This window comes from Dipodomys ordii, unplaced genomic scaffold (genome assembly GCF_000151885.1).
Source record: "Dipodomys ordii isolate 6190 unplaced genomic scaffold, Dord_2.0 Scaffold56, whole genome shotgun sequence".
Classification (NCBI taxonomy): Eukaryota; Metazoa; Chordata; class Mammalia; order Rodentia; family Heteromyidae; genus Dipodomys; species Dipodomys ordii.
The window spans coordinates 6,376,618-6,396,514 of record NW_012267272.1 but is presented as its reverse complement, the minus strand read 5'-3'; the positions used below and the strand labels follow the sequence as shown (position 1 = coordinate 6,396,514).

The following is a 19,897-nucleotide window of genomic DNA, read 5'->3' as shown; positions in this document are numbered from 1 at the left end:
CGGCCTCGGGCCCGCAGGCCCGGACCCCTGCCCTCCCCGGCCCGGGCCTCCCTTGCCGGGACGGCTCCGTACCCGGTGTGCGCGGAACGTCTTCACGAGGTACCGGTAGGCCGCGGTGTCGCGGTACGGCCGCCCGCTGGCCGCGCTCAGGTAGCGCAGCTCCCGCAGAAGGCCTCGCAGCGTGCGCGCCGGGGACCCCAGGGCCGCCATGCCGCTGTCCTCTTCGCGAGCCCGCAACCAGCGGCGCCCTTGGCCTCTACCAACACCTTCCCCCTCCGGCGCTCCCCCTCGGCGCGGACGGCCGTGGTACGGCCCGACGGCCCGCCGCCGCCGCCGCCGAGCCCGGCCGCACACGTCCGCTTCCCGCTTCTCGGGAGGGAAATGAGTCGAACGCCGAACGGCACCCTAACGAATTGAGGGCGAACCAAGCGAAAGCCGAGCGTAGCTAGGTACCAGGTCTTCTGACACCTGCCGAAGGCAGCGTCGCTTTAGACGGCGCGAGATGACTGGGCGCTGAGTCGCAAGGGGGCTAGCGGGAGGTGTGGATGTGATATGAATATGCGGAGAAGACAACTTTTCAGCAACTCGGAGGAAGGAGGTCAGCATCCATCCTGACGACCTCCCCGTTCCAATGAAGGACACGGAGTATCCGGAGTCTGGAAAATCGCATCCCAACTGCTAATCGAACCACATACACCATTCTTCCTATTCAAAAGGAGGAAAGGGATCTGGGAAGATTTACAGAAATCCTCACTAGAGGGAGAAAAAGTCGGCGCCACCCCAGATGGGACTCGAACCCACAATCCCTGGCTTAGGAGGCCAATGCCTTATCCATTAGGCCACTGGGGCTCCTACGAGGCAGGCGCTCAAACAGCATATTCAGAAGTTTTTTTCTTTTGGCACGTCATTGTCACCTGGCTTTTTCGTTGTCCTATCCTGGCAAACCACAGAGACTGTCAGTACGAAGGGCGAGGCATGCTGGGAGTTGTAGTTTAGAGAAAGACAGTTCGCGTTACGAGTCCAAAGCTTTTTACCCTCGAAACAAGACGGACGCAGGACGAGGGCGCGCGCGTCTTCGCGTACGCATTCGTGTGTGTGCTCCAATCCTGCGCCTGCGCAAGAGCGGGCGGCGTGCGTCCTCGTAGCTCCCAGCGTGCTGGGTCAGCTGCCCAGACCTTCGGGACGCGCCCTCTACGCCTCGGCTCCTTTGGCTTTCGCCGGAAACAGCCGTCGCTTCCGGTGCGGCGGCCTTCCGGCCTCAGCCTCGCCCTCACCGGCCGTCAGGTGGCGTCCGCGGCGGTCAGTCTCTGTTCCGGTGTAAGTGTGTGGGTCGTGCTGCGGTTACGCGGCCCGTGGTCAACGTGGACGGCAGGGCACTGGCAGCTACCTAAGAGAAATCAGAAACAGTTTAGTTTGGTTTCTAGTCCTAATTCTATAGCTGTGGCAAATCTGAGGCTCAGCGACGGTACCCTTTGCTGCGGGGGGGGGGCGGGGTGAGGGTAGGGGGGGTCCCCGCTGAGGCTAAAGGCGGGTCGGCTGGCGATGACCTTTACTTAACCTTCATCTCTCACCATTCACTTCTGGACGCTCACCCCTTCCAGTGGCACACCCACAGGCGGTTCCCTCTGCCTGAACCCACTTGAGTTAAGTGTTGGCCTACTCTGGAAGTCTAGTCTGCATTGCTGTAGGCCTCGTGGACCATATGGCAAGGTGAAAGTTAGGCACTTTTATCTCCTCTGGGCCCTTTCATTTACTCAGTCACATCTCCTCGCCCTGCCAGAGTTGGCTGTTCCCTTCATCCTCCTGGAAGACCAGGAGACCAGCTTGAACAACTGCCTGACACCACAGACATGGCAGCTTAGTTCATGGATCCTAAAAAGACTGGCACCATGCCTTATTGGCTACTACCAAGCAGGGATGACAAATGACACATTAATGGTGCATGAATAAATAAAACAGCCTTTTGGAAACCTGATGAACCTGCAGAGCACCTAACCCACCTACCCACAGGAGCACCACTCTCTGCTCCATCAGTTGCTGCTATTTAAAAGTAAAACCTGGAAATCTACTTTTTAAAAATGCTGTATATTTCCTTCTAAATTCTAGCCACTGGTTAATACTTTAAAGTGCTACATGCCAAACAAAATTCTTACCTTAGAAACTTCTAGTTTGTGGAAGAAGAAAAGGGTACAATCACTATGAAAAACAATAATAAAAATATAAATAACAATAATAAAAACTAGCATGTCACTGATGGCTTATACCTATAACCCCAGCTACTGTGGTGGCTGAGAGCTGAGGATCAAAGTCCAGAGGGAACCAGAGCAAAACTACCTGACTCACAAGGCTTGGTTCAATGTCAGCAGAGAGTGAAAAAGTCCATTGAGAGTATAAGACCCTGAGTTCAAGCCCCTGGTACCTGCAATAAATACAGGTATATAGCCAAAAGAGTTGAAAGCAGTCACTCAAACAGACTTTTTTTTTCTGGTTGTGGGGCTTGAACTCTGGGCCTGGGCGCTGCCCCTCAGCTCTTCAGCTCAAGGCTAGTGCTCTACCACTTGAACCACAGTGCCACTTCTGGCTTTTTCTGCTTATGTTGTGCTGAGGAATCGAACCCAGGGCCTCATGCATACAAGGCAAGCACTCTACCACTGAGCCACCTTCCCAGCCCCATCAAGCAGATTTTGTTTTTTTGTTTTTCGTTGTTGTTGTTATTGTTTTTTGTCGTTGGTTGTGGGGCTTGAATTCTGGGTCTGGGCTCTGTCCCTCAGCTCTTCAGCTCAAGGCTAGCACTCTACCACTTGAGCTACAGTGCCACTTGCGGATTTTTCTGCTTATGTGGTGCTGAGGAATAGAACCCAGTGCCTCATGCATGCGAGGTAAGCACTCTACCACTGAGCCACCTTCCCAGCCCCTCAAACAGGTTTTATACATATACATTCATACCAGTATTATTCACAAGAAGTAGAAGAAAGGAACCCAAGAATCCATCAACAGATGAATGGAATGACATATTGTGGTGTGGTATAAAGTTCGTGCTTATACTCTTTGCTACGCAGGAACATAAAATCTGAAGGATCCTATTTGAGGCCAGGTAGGGTGGAAAAATCTGTGAGACTTCATCTCCAAAATGACCAGCAGAAAAGCAGGACTGAAAGCATGACTCAAATGGTAGTGCACCAGAGTAAGCAAGCTGGGTAAACCCAATATCACCAAAATGAATATTATTCACCCTTAAGAAGGAAGGAGATCCATGCTACAATGTGACTGAACATTGAAAACATGCTAAGTGAAATAAACTAATCACAAAAGGACAGAGGTTGTATGATTGCATTTATAGGCATTAATTAAGTCAGCTTCATGGATACAGAATAGAATGGTGGTTACCAGATTCTGGAGCAATCTAGGAAAGAGAAATTGTTTAGTGGAAGTAGAGTTTTACTTATTAAAATGAAAAACTGGAGACCTGTTTCCAACAATGTACATAAACCGGCTAGTTACATTTTATGATACTAGGTTTTTACTACAGTGAGCAAATTAGAAAAGTTTCTCTGCCATTTTGTTTGGGTTGGTCATGGGGCTTGAACTCTGGGCCTGGGCGCTGTCCCTGAGCTCTTCAGCACAAGGCTCGCACTCTACGACTCGAGCCACAGCGCCACTTCCAGTTTTCTGGTGGTTTATTGGAGATAAAAGTCTCACAGACATTCCTGCCCATGCTGGCTTTGAACCTCAATTCTCAGATCTCAGCCTCCTGAGTAGCTAGGATTACAGGCGTGAGCCATTGGCACCTGGCTGACAGTTTGTTTTTTTAAAACTGTTGTTGTTAGATAACCTCGTTTAGAGTCCCATATTAGGGTAACTAAGATTATCTCGGGTGATGCATATACATATAGTACTTTTTCAAAATAATTGGGAAGACCCCCTGTAAAATGAGAGACGTTGTACGGTCATGACTATAAAGTCACACTTGTCTGCAAGTTTCGGGGAAAAGGTGAACTCATTGAATTTATGTAGGAAGGTTCCCAGAGTACACAGCTTGTGGGGCCTGTGAAGCCAATTGTGAGAACCACTACCAGTCAACATTTGCACCATGGAACCTTTGTACCCTTGGGCCCAGTTACTTTATTGAATTCATTGATCTGGGAGAACTCTTTTCTGCTTTTCTTTTCAAATTATATTAGTGAACCTGCTCTCAATTCATTGGTACAGAATACTGGTATGGTGGGAATTAACCAGCTTGAAGCATATACGGGTTCCATAGAGTGATTTGGCCCATATTTTTTAAATATACACCAAGTTTCCAGAAGCTCCTGCGCCAATCACTAATGTAGGAGTGTTTTCCTGATAGTTTCTGCTGGTTTCGGAGAGATAACTAAGGACTTGAATGGTTCAGAATGGACAGCAACCTCCTCTCCTCTGTAGGGGACCGCCTGCTTCACCAAGGGGGAAGGTGCAGCAGGAAGAGGCTTTCAACCCTGATTACACGTTAGAATTTCCCAGAAAAAACAGAAAATCGCCAATGCCTTGGATACTCTTCATATTTCTTTCTTTTTTTTGTCGCTCGTGGGGCTTGAACTCTGGGCTTGGGCGCTGTCCTTGCGTTCTTCAGCTCAAGGTGAGCACTCTACCGCTTGAGCCACAGCGCCACTTCTGGTTTTCTAGTGGTTTATTGGAGATAAGAGTCTCAGGGACTTTCCTGCCTGGGCTGGTTTTGAACAGCGACCCTCAGATCTCAGCCTCCTGAGTAGCTAGGATTACAGGCGTGAGCCACTGGCGCCCAGCTTTTCATATTTCTTATTAATGTTTTTGCCATGCTAGGGATTGATCCCAAGGTTTTAAATTTTTATTTTGGTCAGTTCTGGGTCTTGAACTCTGGGCCTGGACCCTGTCCCTCAGCGCTTCAGCTCAAGGCTAGCGCTCTACCACTTGAGCCACAGTGCCACTTCTAGTTTTCTGGTAGTATATTGGAGATAAGAGTCTCAGAAACTTTCCTGCCTGGGTTGGCATCCTCAGATCTCAGCCTCCTGAGTAGCTAGGATTATAGGCATGAGCCACTGGTGCCCAGCCGTGTTTTAAATTTTTGCTTTGCTTCATTAAGTTTTTGTCTCAAATGTATACCCAAATTCAAGAGCTGCTGTCTCATGACAGATGAGCAGTGGAACTAGTGTGCTTGTACCAATATTGTACATATTGTGAGAACCATAATATCCTGGTTTCTCTTTTTCAGGTTCTAAGCTATTCAAAAATATCTCTTAAGAACCCCTTTTTTCTTTTCTTTCTTTTTTGTTCTTTTTCTTTTTCTCTTTTTCTTTTTGCCATTCCTGGGGCTTAAACTCAGGGCTGGGCATTGTCTCTGAGCCTCTCTGTGCTAAAGGCTAGTGCTCTACCACTTGAGCCACAGCACCACTTTGGGCTTTTTCTGTTTATGCAGTACTGAGGAATCAAACCCAGGGTTTCATGCATGCTAGGCAAGCACTCACCCACTAAGCCACCTTCCCAGCCCAATGCTCATATCTTTTTTTTCTGACATCACCAACCACTGTGACATCTCATCTGTGCTGTTCTTCCAGCTCTGTGAGAGGAATTTTTCTTTTTTTTTCTTTTTTTTTTGTTGGTCGTGGGACTTGAACTCTGGGCCTGGGCGCTGTCCCTCAGCTCTTCAGCTCAAGGCCAGCTCTCTACCACTTGAGCTACAGCACCACTTCCGGTTTTATGGTGGTTTTATTGGAGATAGGAGTCTCACAGTCTCTCCTGCCCAGGCTGGCTTTGAACTGCGATCCTCAGATTTCAGCCTCCTGAGTAGCTAGGATTACAGGCGTGAGCCACCAGCGCCCGGCTGAGGAATTTTTCAATAACAGTGTCTTGTGCCCCAGGAAAGGGTGGAGACAGGAATGGCCCTCCTATGGTCCCATCTTTCTTTCTTCCTTCCTTTCTTTCCTTTCTTTCTGTCCTGGGGCTTGAACTTGGCCTAGGCTCTGTCTCTGAGCCTCTCTGTGCTCAAGGCTAGTACTCTATCTCTTGAACCACAGCACCACTACCAGTTTTTTCTGTGTATGTGGTACTGAAGAATTGAACTTAGAGCTTCACGCATGCTAGGTAAGCACTCTACCACTAAGCCACCTTCCCAGCCCCTGGTCCCATCTTTACACTGTCAACCATAACAGCAACTGGCTACCTGGAGATCCATACAGGGGATCTGGGATGGCAGGGGGTAGGAAAGGGATGGAACTAACCCAGAGAGAATAAAGTTGGGAATAGACATGCACACCCCGTCTGCTTCCATCAGTAGTGAGGCTGCCTGCTCATACATGTCCATTCTATTCTCATTTTTTTTTTTTTTTGGGTCCGGTCGTGGGGCCTGAACTCTGAGCCTGGGCGCTGTCCTTCAGCTCTTCAGCTCAAGGCTAGCGCTCTACCACTAGAGCCAGAGTGCCACTTCTGACTTTTTTCTTTTTTTGCTTATGCGGTGCTGAGGAATCGAACCCAGGGCCTCGAGCATGCAAGGCAAGCACTCTACCACTGAGCCACCTTCCCAGCCCTCTCATTTTTTTTTTTTTTTTGATCCAGTCGTGGGGCCTGAACTCTGGGTCTGGGTGCTGTCCCTCAGCTATTCAGCTCAAGGCTAGTGCTCTACCACTTGAGCCACAGCACCACTTCTGGCTTTTTTCTTTTTGCTTATGTGGTGCTGAGGAATCGAACCCAGGGCCTCAGGTATGCAAGGCAAGCGCTCTACCACTGAGCCACCTTCCCAGCCCTCTATTCTCATTTTTGTTAAGAGGCTGAGACTCAAAGTTAGTCCCTAGTACTTTACTCATCGACTGGCACTCTACCAACTGAGACGTGCCTCCAACTCCATGTGTACATTCTAAACAGAGATTTGTCAACTGTGTTAACTATGTAACAGGGATAAGAATCTTGTCCCTTCCCACAAGCCTTGGGATTTGTTTTTCAATGGTGTACATGTGCTACTGAATCAATGTAGTATATACATTACAAAGCATGCAAAAATAGAAAGATTTTTTGAGTAAAATAATTTTTTGAAAATATTTTTATTAACAGTAAAAAGTCCTAATTTCTTTCAGTAAAGAAACAGTATTGTTTATTTATTGAAAACTGTAATTCAGTGTTTCACTATTTTGAAAATTCCTTGTTTAGCACATCATTTGGAGCAAAACAAAATCACATAGTGATAACCATTTCTAAACATCCATTTTCAAATTTCTCTCTTGGTAGCTTAAGTTGCATTTCAAATGGCAGTTAGTGTCTCACTTAGAGCTTAAAAGAAAAATCACTTAAAGAGACTCATTAAGAAGGTTCATTCCCCACCCCTTACCACCCTCCCAAGTATCAGCTAAAGGCTTTGTCAATCAAGGTTCAGTAAGAAAACTAGAAAGCAATTCAGACCTGGGAAGCAAGGATGCCCGAGGCGCTGTCAGTGAACTGCACGGTCTAGAGTCAGGAGTTAAGGGAGTTACAGCCATGCAGCCATTCAGCATATTGGAGGTTGGCTGTCGCCGTCACCTGGGGTAGAAAGATACAGGAACCCCCTGTATTTGACCTCAGTGTCTCAGTGTTCTGAGGTAGGGTGGATGCCTTCCCGTTCTCTAAGCACTGCCAGAGAAACAATTACACCACTTTTTCCTCCCACTATTCCACCTTCACGAGTACACTGTCAGAAAGAAGTCACATCCAGGACCTTGAAGGCAAAGGAGTTTGGGACATGTACTGTCTATGGTTCTCATCCTTGTTCTGTGTAACCTAGCCTGGAAGGACGCAGGAATGAATGCTGGTGCCCCAAACCACACAGCAGGGCACTCCCAAGAGCTTCCTGGCATCAAAGGAAAGGCTGACAAAAGAACAAGATTAATTTTACCTTTGACAACTCTTATAGGTGTCATTGCATTGCTACTTCCCATTACATAGCAATCACACAGCCGTTGAAAGGTCTTATTTTTTTTTTTGCCAGTCATGGTGTCTGAACTCTGGGCCTGGGCGCTGTCCCTCAGCTCTTCAGCTCAAGGCTGGTGCTCTACCACTTGAGCCACAGCACCACTTCCAGCTTTTTCTGCTTATGTGGTGCCGAGGAATCGAACCCAGGGCCTCATGCATGCAAGGCAAGCACTCTACCACTGAGCCACCTTCCCAGCCCCGAAAGGTCTTATTTTTAATCAAATCAAAACTCTACTGATAACATCCTGTAGCATTTAAATTGTAGAATAAAATGCCACTACTAACAAGCAAGCTGGACTTGCGGGGGATCCTCTCCCTACACCACTTGCTAAGCTCTCCCGTGACTTCTTCCTCTCCTGCTGGAAATGGGCGGTCCACACAGCTTCCTTAGGAAATGCTGGACCATCTTCTTTTTTTTGTTTTTTTGCCAGTCATGAGACCTGAACTCAGGGCCTGGGCACTGTGCCTGAGCTTCTTGTGAAGCTCAAGGCTAGCACTCTACCAATTGAGCCACACCTTCTGGCTTTTTCTTTATATGTGGTACTAAGGAATTGAACCCAGGGCTTCATGCATGCTAGGCAAGTACTCTACCACTAAGCCACATTTCCAGACTCTGGGCTGGGGCTCTTCACTGCAGCCTTCTGCTGAACAGGGCCAGGGACAAGCACAAAGCTAAGCAGCACCTTGTTGACTTCTACAAATCAGCGTGAATGATGCATTTTTTCCTAGACCTGGATGAAATGTCTAGCTTTTCAGTCTCTTTTGGTAACATACAGTTAGGAGTTTTATCATTTTTTTTAACTCTAATCATTTCTTTAAAAATATCCCTCTCCCCAACTCATCAAGTCTCATCCAGATTCATACTGAAATGTCAGATATTTAAAGTTTCTCCTTTCCTCCAGCTGGGAGGTCTGAGGCAGAAGGATCACATCAAGGATGTCGCTCGCATCCCTCTCCCCCTTGATAACCGAGTCCCTGCCGGAAAAGCAGAGACCAGGCCTCCCCCGCTTGACAGGAATGCTGGACACACATCCAACCCGAGTGGCAGATTCCACAGTGTTGCATTTCTCTTAAGCTTCCTCGCGGTTTTACAAGACCTCATCCGTCGCTGGCGATCTCTCCTCTGTCATTCCCTGGAGGACCAGGTGCTCGCTCTCTAGCTGTGAGTGGTCCTTTAGTTCCTAGATGTCCTTTCACCTCATCATATCTCTGTTTCCTTTGGCTGGATCCTTCCTTTTATCTTTTGCAGTGCTAGGAAGTGAACCCAGGGGCCTCATGGATTTTTTTCTTACAATGGCCAAATTGGCCTCCCCTCACTGAGAACCAATTAGGTCCACAGGGACTCTGGGAGAACAGATCCCATTGGGCAGGCCACTGTCTGGCCTCTCTCCTCAAAGAGCTTGCACACAGGTGGTCTGTACACTGTTTAGGGTACATCAGACAACAGACCCCAAGTCCTTGAGACAGTGACTCTCTGGAGGGCTGCTGCGTTTGGTGTGAGGTGAAGAGGGGTCACCCCGTCCCTCTGCTTCTTGGAGAGAAGGGGAACTTCCCACCTAGGAACAATTGTTTCCAAAGAACTCCTCTTCCATTCTCAGGGTGCAGCCTAGAAGAAGATGCAGACAGATGCTTCAGCCCCCAGCTACAGGTCACCATGATCTCTTTTCCTTAGGGCGCACAGTTGAGCCAGCTCCGCTTCCCTTTAGAACTCAGAAGAACTTGGCAACGACTGTTTTGTTCTCGGCTTTTGGGGTCTCTGGTGACACTGGCACAGAAAGAGTCCTGTTTTCGCGAGGTTTCCTCGGTTAATATCTCTTCTTCATGGAAAAGACCCACTACCTGTGCTTGCATTAGGATGGCAGATGGACCAGAGGTGGCGCCAGTTTGCCTTAGGGATGGGGCTGTATGAAGACAGTGAAACATGGACAATTATTGACTTATTATGTTCTTATACTAATATCACGAAGATTTTAACAAAACACAGAAGATGCTCGTTTTAGACAATTAGACATGCAGAGAGACACCTCTGTCAACACAAACCACCTTCAAGTGTTGGTGAAAACTTACGAAACACACAAAAGCACTTTTCTAAAGCATGACTGCGCTGACACACGAGGAAAAAAAAGGCCATGGGGGAGGCCGGGGAGAGACAGTCCCCGAAGCGCGAGGCCACACTCTGCCCAGAGACTGCCTCTGGCAGTCACCAGGAAAGGAAGCCCCTGGCTAGCAGGGTGGCAGGCGAGACCACAGAGTTCTGCGCAGTGCCTGCCGCGCCCCACTCCACACCCACCGGTGTGACTTCATTTCTGGGAAAGAAAGAAACTAACATTCCTTGTAAAAAAAAAAAAGAAAAGAAAAGAAAGAAACTAGTATGTGGATTAGAGGTGTGGTGCTGAGTTAAAGCACCTGCCTAGCAAATGTGTGGTCTTGAGTTCAAAACTCAATCTCTCTGTCTCTGTCTCTGTCTCTGTCTCTCTCTCACACACACACACACAGACAAAACCACACCAAAAAACCCCACAACTATCCCTTATCTTCAAAAGATTCTTTTTTCCTCGATCTCAGCTTTGGTGAGTGGCAGACTGGAGACATCCTACAGGAGTTCTTAACCCCCAGCATTAACTACTTGTATATATAGCTAAGATTCTTTCCCGCTTCATGAGCTAAAAATCCAGTTTGAAAATGTCTTGGGTTGGCCATGTACCCAGGAGACTGGAAGAAGCAAACTGGCTATTCTTTCAACTTAAGCCTTAGCTGTACACTACTGGCTCACATCTGCAACCCTAGCTTCTCAGGAGGCTGAGATCAGAGGATTGTGGTTTGAAGCCAGCTGGGCAGAAAAGTCTGAGAGTCTGATCTCCAGTTAATCAGCAAAAAGCCAGAGGTGTGGTTCAAATGGTAGAGCCCAGCCTTGAGTGAAAAAAACCAAGTCCACAGTGTGAAGCACATGCATGTGTACACATGCACACACACACACACACACACACACACACATAAAGAATCCAAGTCTCAAGGGTGCTCACAGCTACAGTTTCAAGAAGCAAGGATATATAATACAAATCACCAACCACAAACAAATACATTACTGTAACAAGTGAGTAGAAAAGAATAAGACAGAATCACACCCACAGTTTGACTCCAGGTCTGATCTTCAGGGCTGGGGCTCTGATGCTTCCAGTCTACTTGCTCAAGTCCAGCCAGGGCCTGGACCTTGGACTCACCTCTTAGGAGATGCCAGTAGCTAAGAAAGCTGATATAGCCAGAGAAAAACAAGTGCAGGTCAAAATGACCAGATATTTTAAGAGTACAATCACAATACAAGAACAAACTGTACTACAAAGCCAACTGGAACAAGACAGAGTACAAATCTAAAATAAGCATATAAAGGTCCTCAGATGGGTAAGAAGATACAAACAAAGAACAGATAGTTCTACAGAACCAAAAGGAAATGCTGGCCATGAAACAGTGATAGCTACCCAAACCAACAGATAGAGAACAAGAGCAGCCATGTAGCAAGAAATGAGTTCTGATCTGGATGATGCCCCAGAGGGTACTAGGGATAATACAGAGGTGGAGAATATGACAGGATATTGAAGCCATGTGGAGAATAGAGGTACTATATTAATGTTTATACAACATGAGTCTGGCAAAGTGAGAAAACAGACACAAAGAAAATCAATAAAAACTTGCTAGATGCGGTGGCTCATGCCTGTAATCTTAGCTACTCAGGAGGCTGAGATCTGAGGATCACGGTTCAAAGCCAACCTGGGTAGGAAACACCATACCTCTCATTAACCACAAAAACCTGTTAGTAGAGCTTTGGCTCAAGTGGTAAAGTGTATTGAGTGAAAAAGCTAAGGGACAATGCTTATGCCCAGAGTTCAAGCTCCAGGACCAGCATACACACACACACACACAGTTTTAATGGCACACCAAAGGAAGAGATAAGAAAAAGTCTAAAGGGCTGGGAAGGTGGCTCAGTGGTAGAGTGCTTGCCTTGCATGCCTGAGGCCCTGGGTTCAATTCCTCAGCACCACATAAGCAAAAAGAAAAAAGCTGGAAGTGGCGCTGTGGCTCAAGAGGTAGAGCGCTAGCCTTGAGCTGAATAGCTGAGGGACAGCGCCCAGGCCCAGAGTTCAGGCTCCATGACCGGACCCCCCCCCCAAAAAAAAAGAAAGAAAAAGCCTAAAATTGAATATATTATAGCAAATTTTAACATTAAAGACAAAAGGAAAATAATTAGACTTTTAGTGTTCCTAACAAAAACACTGGAGACAAAGTCAGGGACTGTTGATTCTAGCTACTTAGCAAACTGAAATCTAAGGACTGAGGTTCAAAGTCAGCCAGAGCAGAAAAGTCTGTGAGACTGTGATTTCCAATTATCCACCAAAAAGCTATCCATGAAGGGTAGTTTAAGTGGTAGAGCGCCACCTTGAGTAAATAAGCCAAGCAGGAGCCCAGGGCTGAGTTCAAGCCCAGTACTGTCACACATTCAAAAAGATTCCCATTGAAATAAACAACAAAGACCAGGCATGTGGCTCAAGTGATAGAGCACCTGCCAGGCAATCACAAGGCCCTGATTTCAAACCCTGGTACCACCAACAAAAAACAAGCAAACAAAAATGTCATTTCACAAACCCTACTACTTAACGCAGTATTAAAAGATGAGTCTAAGCCAGGCGCTGATGGCTCATGCCTGTAATCCTAGCTACTCAGGAGGCTGAAATCTGAGGATCACAGTTCAAAGCCAGCCCTGGCAGGAAAGTCCCTGAGACTCTTATCTCCAATTAACCATGAGAAAACTGGAAGTGGCACTGTGGCTCAAGTGGTAGAGTGCTCACCTTGAGCTGAAGAGTTCAGGGATAGCGCCCAGGCCCAGTTTAAGCCCCACAACCAACAACAACAACAACAAAAGAATCAATGGCCAGTTAGGTGGTATTACACACTGTAATCTCAGTACGTGGGAGGCTGAGACAAGAAAACTGGCAGTTGGAGGCCAGCCTGAACTATAAAATGAGCAACCAAGGATCAATGTCAAAAACGTCCACCAACTAACCAACCCATCAAACAAACAAACAATTCACCTGCTTAACAAACTCATCTACCCAACAACTCACTCAAATCCCAACGAACCCATCAACTCACCAATAACCAACAAACCACACACCCATTTACCCACCAACCAGCCCACCAATCCACCAAACAAACATCAAGTGCAAGAGCTAAGGTTTTTCTGAGTAGTTTACTAGAGAGAAGAGTCTCACAGACTTTTCTGCCAGGGTTAATTTGGAACTGCAATCTTAGATCTCAGCCTTCTGAGTAGCTAGGATGACAAGCTTGAGCCATCAGCACCTGCCTGAAATTTTATCTCTTTTATTCTCAAATACTGTATTTTTTTCCTCTCTTTTTGAGACAATATCCTGCTATATGTAGTCCAGACTGTCCTAATCCCAGCTGGAGGCTGGGATTACAGGCATAGGCCACCATACCTGGCTATTTGTATTCTTTAAAACCAGCATTAACACACTAGAAAATAAAAAGTAAGATGCTTTCACAGAAGCAATCAATATATTTATAAAACTTTCACAAAGTAAATTGAAAACCTTAATGGAAGACAAAAATAAGCCTGAATAAAAAAGAAAGATGTCATAGGCAAATAGCTTAATAACGATTCTAGCCGGTTGCCAATGTCTCTGCTTGTAATCTTAGCTACTCAGGAGGCTGAGACCTGAGTACTGAGGTTTGAAACCAGCTGGGAACCAAGTCTGTAGGACTCTTCTTCAATTCACAAGGAAAAAGCTGGAAGTGAAGCTGTGGCTCGTGTGGTAGCCTACCAGCCTTGAGCAAAAAAGCTTTGCCCTGAGTTAAAGCCCCAATATTGGCACAAACAGAGAAAGATCCTATTCTTCTTTCTTTCTTCTTCTGGTCCTGGGGCTGGAACTCAGGGCATGGCTGCTGTCCCTGAGCCTCTACCACTTGAACCACAGTGCCACTTCTGGCTTTTTTCTGAGTAGTTTATTGGAGATAAGAGTCTCATGGGGACTTTTCTGCCTGGGCTGTCTTTGAACTGTGATCCTCAGATCTCAGCCTCCTGAGTAGCTAGATTATAGGCGTGAGTCACTGGCACCTGGCTTCTATTCTTCTTCTTCTAGCATTCTACAAATAATATTCAGTCCTAATCAAGATTGCAGGTGGAATTTGTTCATGGAACTTGACAATGTTTTTCCAAAATGGATATATGAGAATGAGAAGCTGTAATTAGCTGAATGAACAGAGAGGCAAAGACGCTGCGTGAGTCTCCAGTAGAGTTGAGGGCACACTAAAAGTCAACAGTAATGATGAACAGTATAGTATGATACTGTCAAAGGGAAAAAAAAGACAATAGAAAAGAACAGAGCTCAGAGACAGACCTTCCCATGTATAGGAACTTGCCACAGTAGGTGAAATTTGTGTGTGTGTGTGTGTGTGCGGTTCAAGTGGTAGAGTGCTTGCCTAGCCAGAACAAAGCCCTGAGTTCAAACCTCAGTACTGACAACAACAAAAAAAGATATATGACAAGAAACATACCACAAACTAATGGGAGAGAAGCTGTTTTTTTACTATATGGTGTTGGAGAAACTGCCTTCATAAATTAAGAAAAGGCTATACTTTACTATAAAGGAAAATATACCAACCAAGATGAATGACAGATTGTAAATAAAAAGTCCAAAAGTAACTGGGCGCTGGTGGCTTGCATCTGTAACCCTTGCTACTCAGAAGGCTGAGATCTGAGGATTGCAGCTTAAAGCCAGCCAGGGCAGGAAAGTCTGTGAGATTCTTACCTCCAATTAACTACCCCGAAATTGGAAGTGGAGCTGAGGCTCAAAGTGGTACAGTGCTGAGCACAAAACCTCAGGGATATCACCCAAGTCCTAAGTTCAAGACCAACAACAACAACAAAAAAGTCTGAAAGTAAACTATAAAGCTAATATGAAAAAATCAAGAAATAAGGGGCTTAAAGGGCAGGGAAATATTGGATAAACCCAAATGTAAGGCAAAATGGATAAATGTGACTACTACAAAAAGCAAGGATTTCTGGTCTATGAAGAATGGCACAAAGTTAAAAACGGGTAACAGACTACACTCTCTGGCACACCCAAAATTAGTAAGAGATTAGTATTTGATGAACAGACAGAAAATGCAATTGAATAAGAAGCAAAGGAGAGGCTGGGTGCTGGTGACTCCCACCTGTTATCCTAGCAACTCAAGAGACGAAGATCTGAGGATCACACTTTGAAGTCAGCACGGCAGGAAAGTCCATGAGACTTATCTCCAGTTAACCACCAGACATCCAGAAATGCTGCTGTGGCTCATGTTGTAGAGTGCTAGCCTTGAACAAAAAAGAAGCTCAGAAGCAGCGCCCAGGCCCTGAGTTCAAACCCCAGGACCGGCATACAGGAAAAAAAGAAAGAAGGAAAAAGCAGCAGCAGCAGCAGCAGCTGAGGAGATAAGAAATCATTCACAGACTGGGGCCCTGGTGGCTCGTGCCTGTAATCCTACTCTTGCTCCCAACTGGAAAGAGTGGAAAAATGATGAAGAGGGACACACACAGGAACATTGAGGAGGTAAACACATTTGGAGACGAGAAGAGACAAGCCACGCCAAGGCACACTCATGACAAGCCGGTTATATACCTGCGCAAGAAGAGGCAGCCTTTATCCTTGGCAAAGCACGAGATCTCACTTGCCACTGTAACTCAATCCTCAGGACACCCAGAATCTGCTCCTCTGCTTCTACTTCATTTTTCAACATTCTTTTAAACAAAAGATTGATTCTCTCAAAATTTCGTATGGACTACAAGCAATGTCACAGATTTCAGACACTTTCAAGTCGGTCATATTAGGTACTTTATTGTCCATGCCAAAAATGAACTTTTGACTGTTTAACTGCTATACATGCAGACTACAAATACATAATTGAAAAAAGACATTATGGTTTTACCTGGTAATCTAAGTATCAACAATAGAAGTCCCAATTGTGGGCTTCTAGACAGCTATTAAAAAGAACAAGGCAGATCGTGAAAGAATGCTGGGTATGAGTTTGAAGTTGAACTTGAGCACTCAGATCCAAACGGCTGCCTATGCCTAGAGAAACTGTAGTATGAACTGCTCTGGGAAAAGAAAATAATATTAAGGGGAGCAATGAGATTTGCTTTATGCCCCTTGTATACCCACGTATGTACTTGGAATGATTTTCCATGAGGTTCAAGAATAATCTCTTCAGAAACCTATTAATTTCATATCAAGAAATCCACCCTAAGCCAACTAGGATACAGTGAGACCAAGCAGGGCGTCATGAACTACTTCCTGCTATCCCGCTGGCGCCACAGGCGTGAGCTTTGCTGACTTCCTCTCTCCCTCTTTACAACCAAGTCCAGGTATTCGGTTCTCAAAGCAAAACAACTCTCCCCATCAAAACTTACAGTATTTGTTGAAAATACATTGAACAGAAAATAAAACATTTGTAGCCAGGCGCTGGTGGCTCACGCCTGTCATCCTAGCTACTCAGGAGGCTGAGATCTGAGATCACGGTTCAAAGCCAGCCCGGGCAGGAGAGACCCTGAGACTCCTATCTCCAATAAACCACCAGAAAACCGGAAGTGGCGCTGTAGCTCAAGTGGTAGAGCGCTCGCCTTGAGCTGAAGAGCTGAGGGACAGCGCCCAGGCCCAGAGTTCAAGCCCCACGACCGACCAAAAAAAAAAAAAAATTTGTGTTACCACTCTCTATATGGGCGTGTGTGTATGTCCATCTGTGCATATTCATTTATTTTTTTTGTTGGTTCTAGGTCTTGAACTCAGGGTCTGGGCACAGTCCTGAAGCTTCTTTTTGCTCAAGGCTAGTGCTTTACCACTTGAGCCACTGCATCACGTCTGGCTTTTTCTGAGTCGTTCATTGGAGGTAAGTCTCATGGACTTTTCTTTCTGCCTGAGCTGGCTTCAAACTGCTATCCTTAGATCTCACTCATCTGAGTAGCTTGGACTTCAGTACCCAGTACCCAGTACCCAGCTCATCTATGCATCTATGAGTGTGTGTATATATAGGTGTACACACACACACACACACACACACATTCCCCTGCTCTTTCCCTTTTATTTTTTAAATGGGTAGTAGTAGTTCGGGTATGCTGAGGTATGCTCCACCACACCTGGCTTCTTAGAACTGCTCTTTCATTGACTATATGGACATCATGCTCATTTATTTTTTTTAAATTAGTATTTATTTATGCAACCAATCTAATCACATTAGACTGTTCCCAACTTTTAATATAAACAAGCAGTACTTTGATGAACACCGTTGCACACAAACCTTTTTTTTCTTTTGCCAGTCCTGGGGCTTGAACTCAAGGCCTAGGCACTGTCCTTGAGCTTCTTTGGTTCAAGGCTAGCACTCTTCCATTTGAGCCACAGTGCCACTTCTGGTTTTATCTGTGTCTGTGGTACTGAGGAATTGAACCTAGGGCTTCATGCATGCTAGGCAAGCACTCTACCACTGAGCCACATTCCCAGCCCCACAAACCTTTTTTAGAAGTCCATTTTCTGGACTGGGAAGGTGGCTCAGTGGTAGAGTGCTTGTCTTGCATGCATGAGGCCCTGGGTTAGATTTCTCAGCACCACATAAGCAGAAAAAGCTGGAAGTGGCACTGTGGCTCAAGTGGTAGAGTGCTGACCTTGACCTGAAGAGCTGAGACAGCACCCAGGCCTAGAGTTCAAGCCCCACTACCTACAAAAAAAAAAAAGTCAACTTTCCCCTTAAAATAACTTTGTAAAAGCAATGTATCTTCATCATCAGGTGGTAAAATTGGACTTCTAGTCATTTTCAGTTCTTGATCAATGGCAAAGTCCTGGTTTAGGATTGCTTTCAGTCTACATAAAAATCTGCTTCCTATTTCTGTATGTCCCTGTGCTCCACAGGATAACACTATCTATTAGATACCTGGCCTTCATTTAATTCATTCAACCTTACAGAATTGGTCTCATCTATTTGGTTTCTTTTTTTTTTTTTTTTGCCAGTCTTGGTGCTTGAACTCAGGGCCTGGGCACTGTCCTTCGGCCTCTATGTGCTCAAGGCTAGCACTCTACCACTCAAGCCACAGGGCCACTTCCGGCTTTTTCTGTGTATGTGATACTGAGGAATGGAACCCAAAGCTTCATGCATGCCAGGCAAGAATTCTACCACTGAGCCACATTCCCAATCCCATTGATTTTGTTTGTTTCTTTCTTTCTTGGGGCTGGGAAGGTGGCTCAGTGGTAGAGTACTTGCCTTGCATTGCATGAAGCCCTGGGTTTGATTCCTCAACACCACATACACAGAAAAAGCCAGAAGTAGCACTGTGACTTAAGTGGTAGAGAGCTGGCCTTGAGCTGAAGAGCTGAGGGACAGTGCCCAGGCCCAGAGTTCAGGCCCCATGACCTGCAACAAACAAACAAACAAACAAACCCTGCATTCTCACTGTGAAACCCTTTCTTCCACAGGCATCATCTTTTTTCCTAAAAACAAACTTTGCTTAGTTTCTTATGTACAGCTTAGGATAATAAAATTAGTGTAGAGCTAACATTTAGTTATTGCTGTGTGTAAGACATTGTGTTGCATCAATAATGGGATTTAAAATAAAACACTGATGAGGATGGGGGGATGTAAAAGGAACCCTTATATACTGTTGGTGGGAATGTAAATTAGTGCAACCAATATGGAAATTCCTCAAGAAATAAAATCAGAAGTAGCACACTGAGCATATACTCAAAGGCATAAAGTCAGCATTCAACAGACACATCCATGTTACTGCAGCACCATTCACAACTGCTAAGTTATGGAACTAGCCTGAGTGCCCATCAACTAAGGAACAGAAAAGAAAACATGGTATAGCAGGGTTGGTGGTTTATGCCTGCAATCCTAGCTACCCAGGAGGCTGAGATCTAGAGGGTAGTGGTTTGAAGAAAGCCGAGGCAGAAAAGTGAGACTCCACCTCAAACAAAACAAAATAGGCTGGGTGCTTGTGGCTCATGCCTGTAATCCCAGCTACTCAGGAAGCTATCTGAGGATCTTGGTTCAAAGCTAGCTTGGGCAGGAAAGGCTATGAGGCTCTTATCTCCAATTAACCAGCAGAAGACCAGAAGTGGCGATGTGGCTCAAAGTGGTAGAACATTCACCTTGAGCAAAAGAGATCAAAGACAGTGCCCAGGCCCTGAATTCAAGCCCCACGACCAGCATTCTTTGGGAGTGTTAGGGGCACAGAAATTGAGAGCTAACAGGTGAACAAAGGCAGCAGCAGCAGTCACTGGACACTGTGTTGAAAATGAACTACACAACTTATGGATGGAATGAGAGGGAAAAACTAGAGAGAGTGAGGGAAAGGGTGAGACTGTTTCTCCCTTCTCCCCTCCCCCCAAATGAACTCTCTATCTGGCTTATTTAACTCTAATCCCTCTGTATATCACCTTTATAATAACTAAAAAAATATAAACATTGCATGTTTGTTCTCATATGCAGAATCTAGTCCTAGAAACAAACACAAAGCCATGACCTGTAAGGGGAAATACTTGAGAGATCAATGGGAGGAGGATAGTGGGGTAAAATATATTAGAAGTACATTGTATACATGTAGAAAGTCATAGTGAAAGAAAAGCCTGAACAATGGCACGTTTAAGGCCATTAGTCCACATTTAGGTAGGCAGGCACTTTTTTTTTTGGCCATTCCTGGGGCTGTCCCTGAGCTTCTTTTGCTCAAGGTTAGCATTCTACCACGGAACAACATTCCCAGCCCTTTGTTTTCTTTTTCTTTTTCTATTTGTTTATACTGGGGATTGAACCCAGGTTATTGCACTTGCTAGGCAGGTGCTTTGCCACTGAGCCCAAGGCAAACTTTTAACTTTAGTCAAAGAACTCACTGATTGTGTGTGTGTGTGTGTGT

At 45.8% G+C, this 19,897-nt stretch overlaps 1 protein-coding gene and 1 non-coding gene across 2 annotated transcripts in view; both read right to left on the bottom strand.

The window, feature by feature from the left end:
- Nucleotides 1-367, bottom strand: part of LOC105989532 (chromosome unknown open reading frame, human C7orf55) — a 4,623-nt gene extending 4,256 nt beyond the window's left edge. Inside the window, exon 1 of the mRNA XM_013021628.1 lies at nucleotides 73-367. Coding sequence (XP_012877082.1) covers nucleotides 73-210 — 138 coding nt within the window. The 5' untranslated portion in view covers nucleotides 211-367. The remainder of the gene's footprint in view (nucleotides 1-72) is intronic.
- A 409-nt stretch (nucleotides 368-776) lies between these two features.
- Nucleotides 777-849, bottom strand: Trnar-ccu. The gene has a single exon. It is a non-coding gene; the product is annotated as a tRNA-Arg (tRNA).
- Between the last annotated feature and the right edge of the window lie 19,048 nt (nucleotides 850-19,897).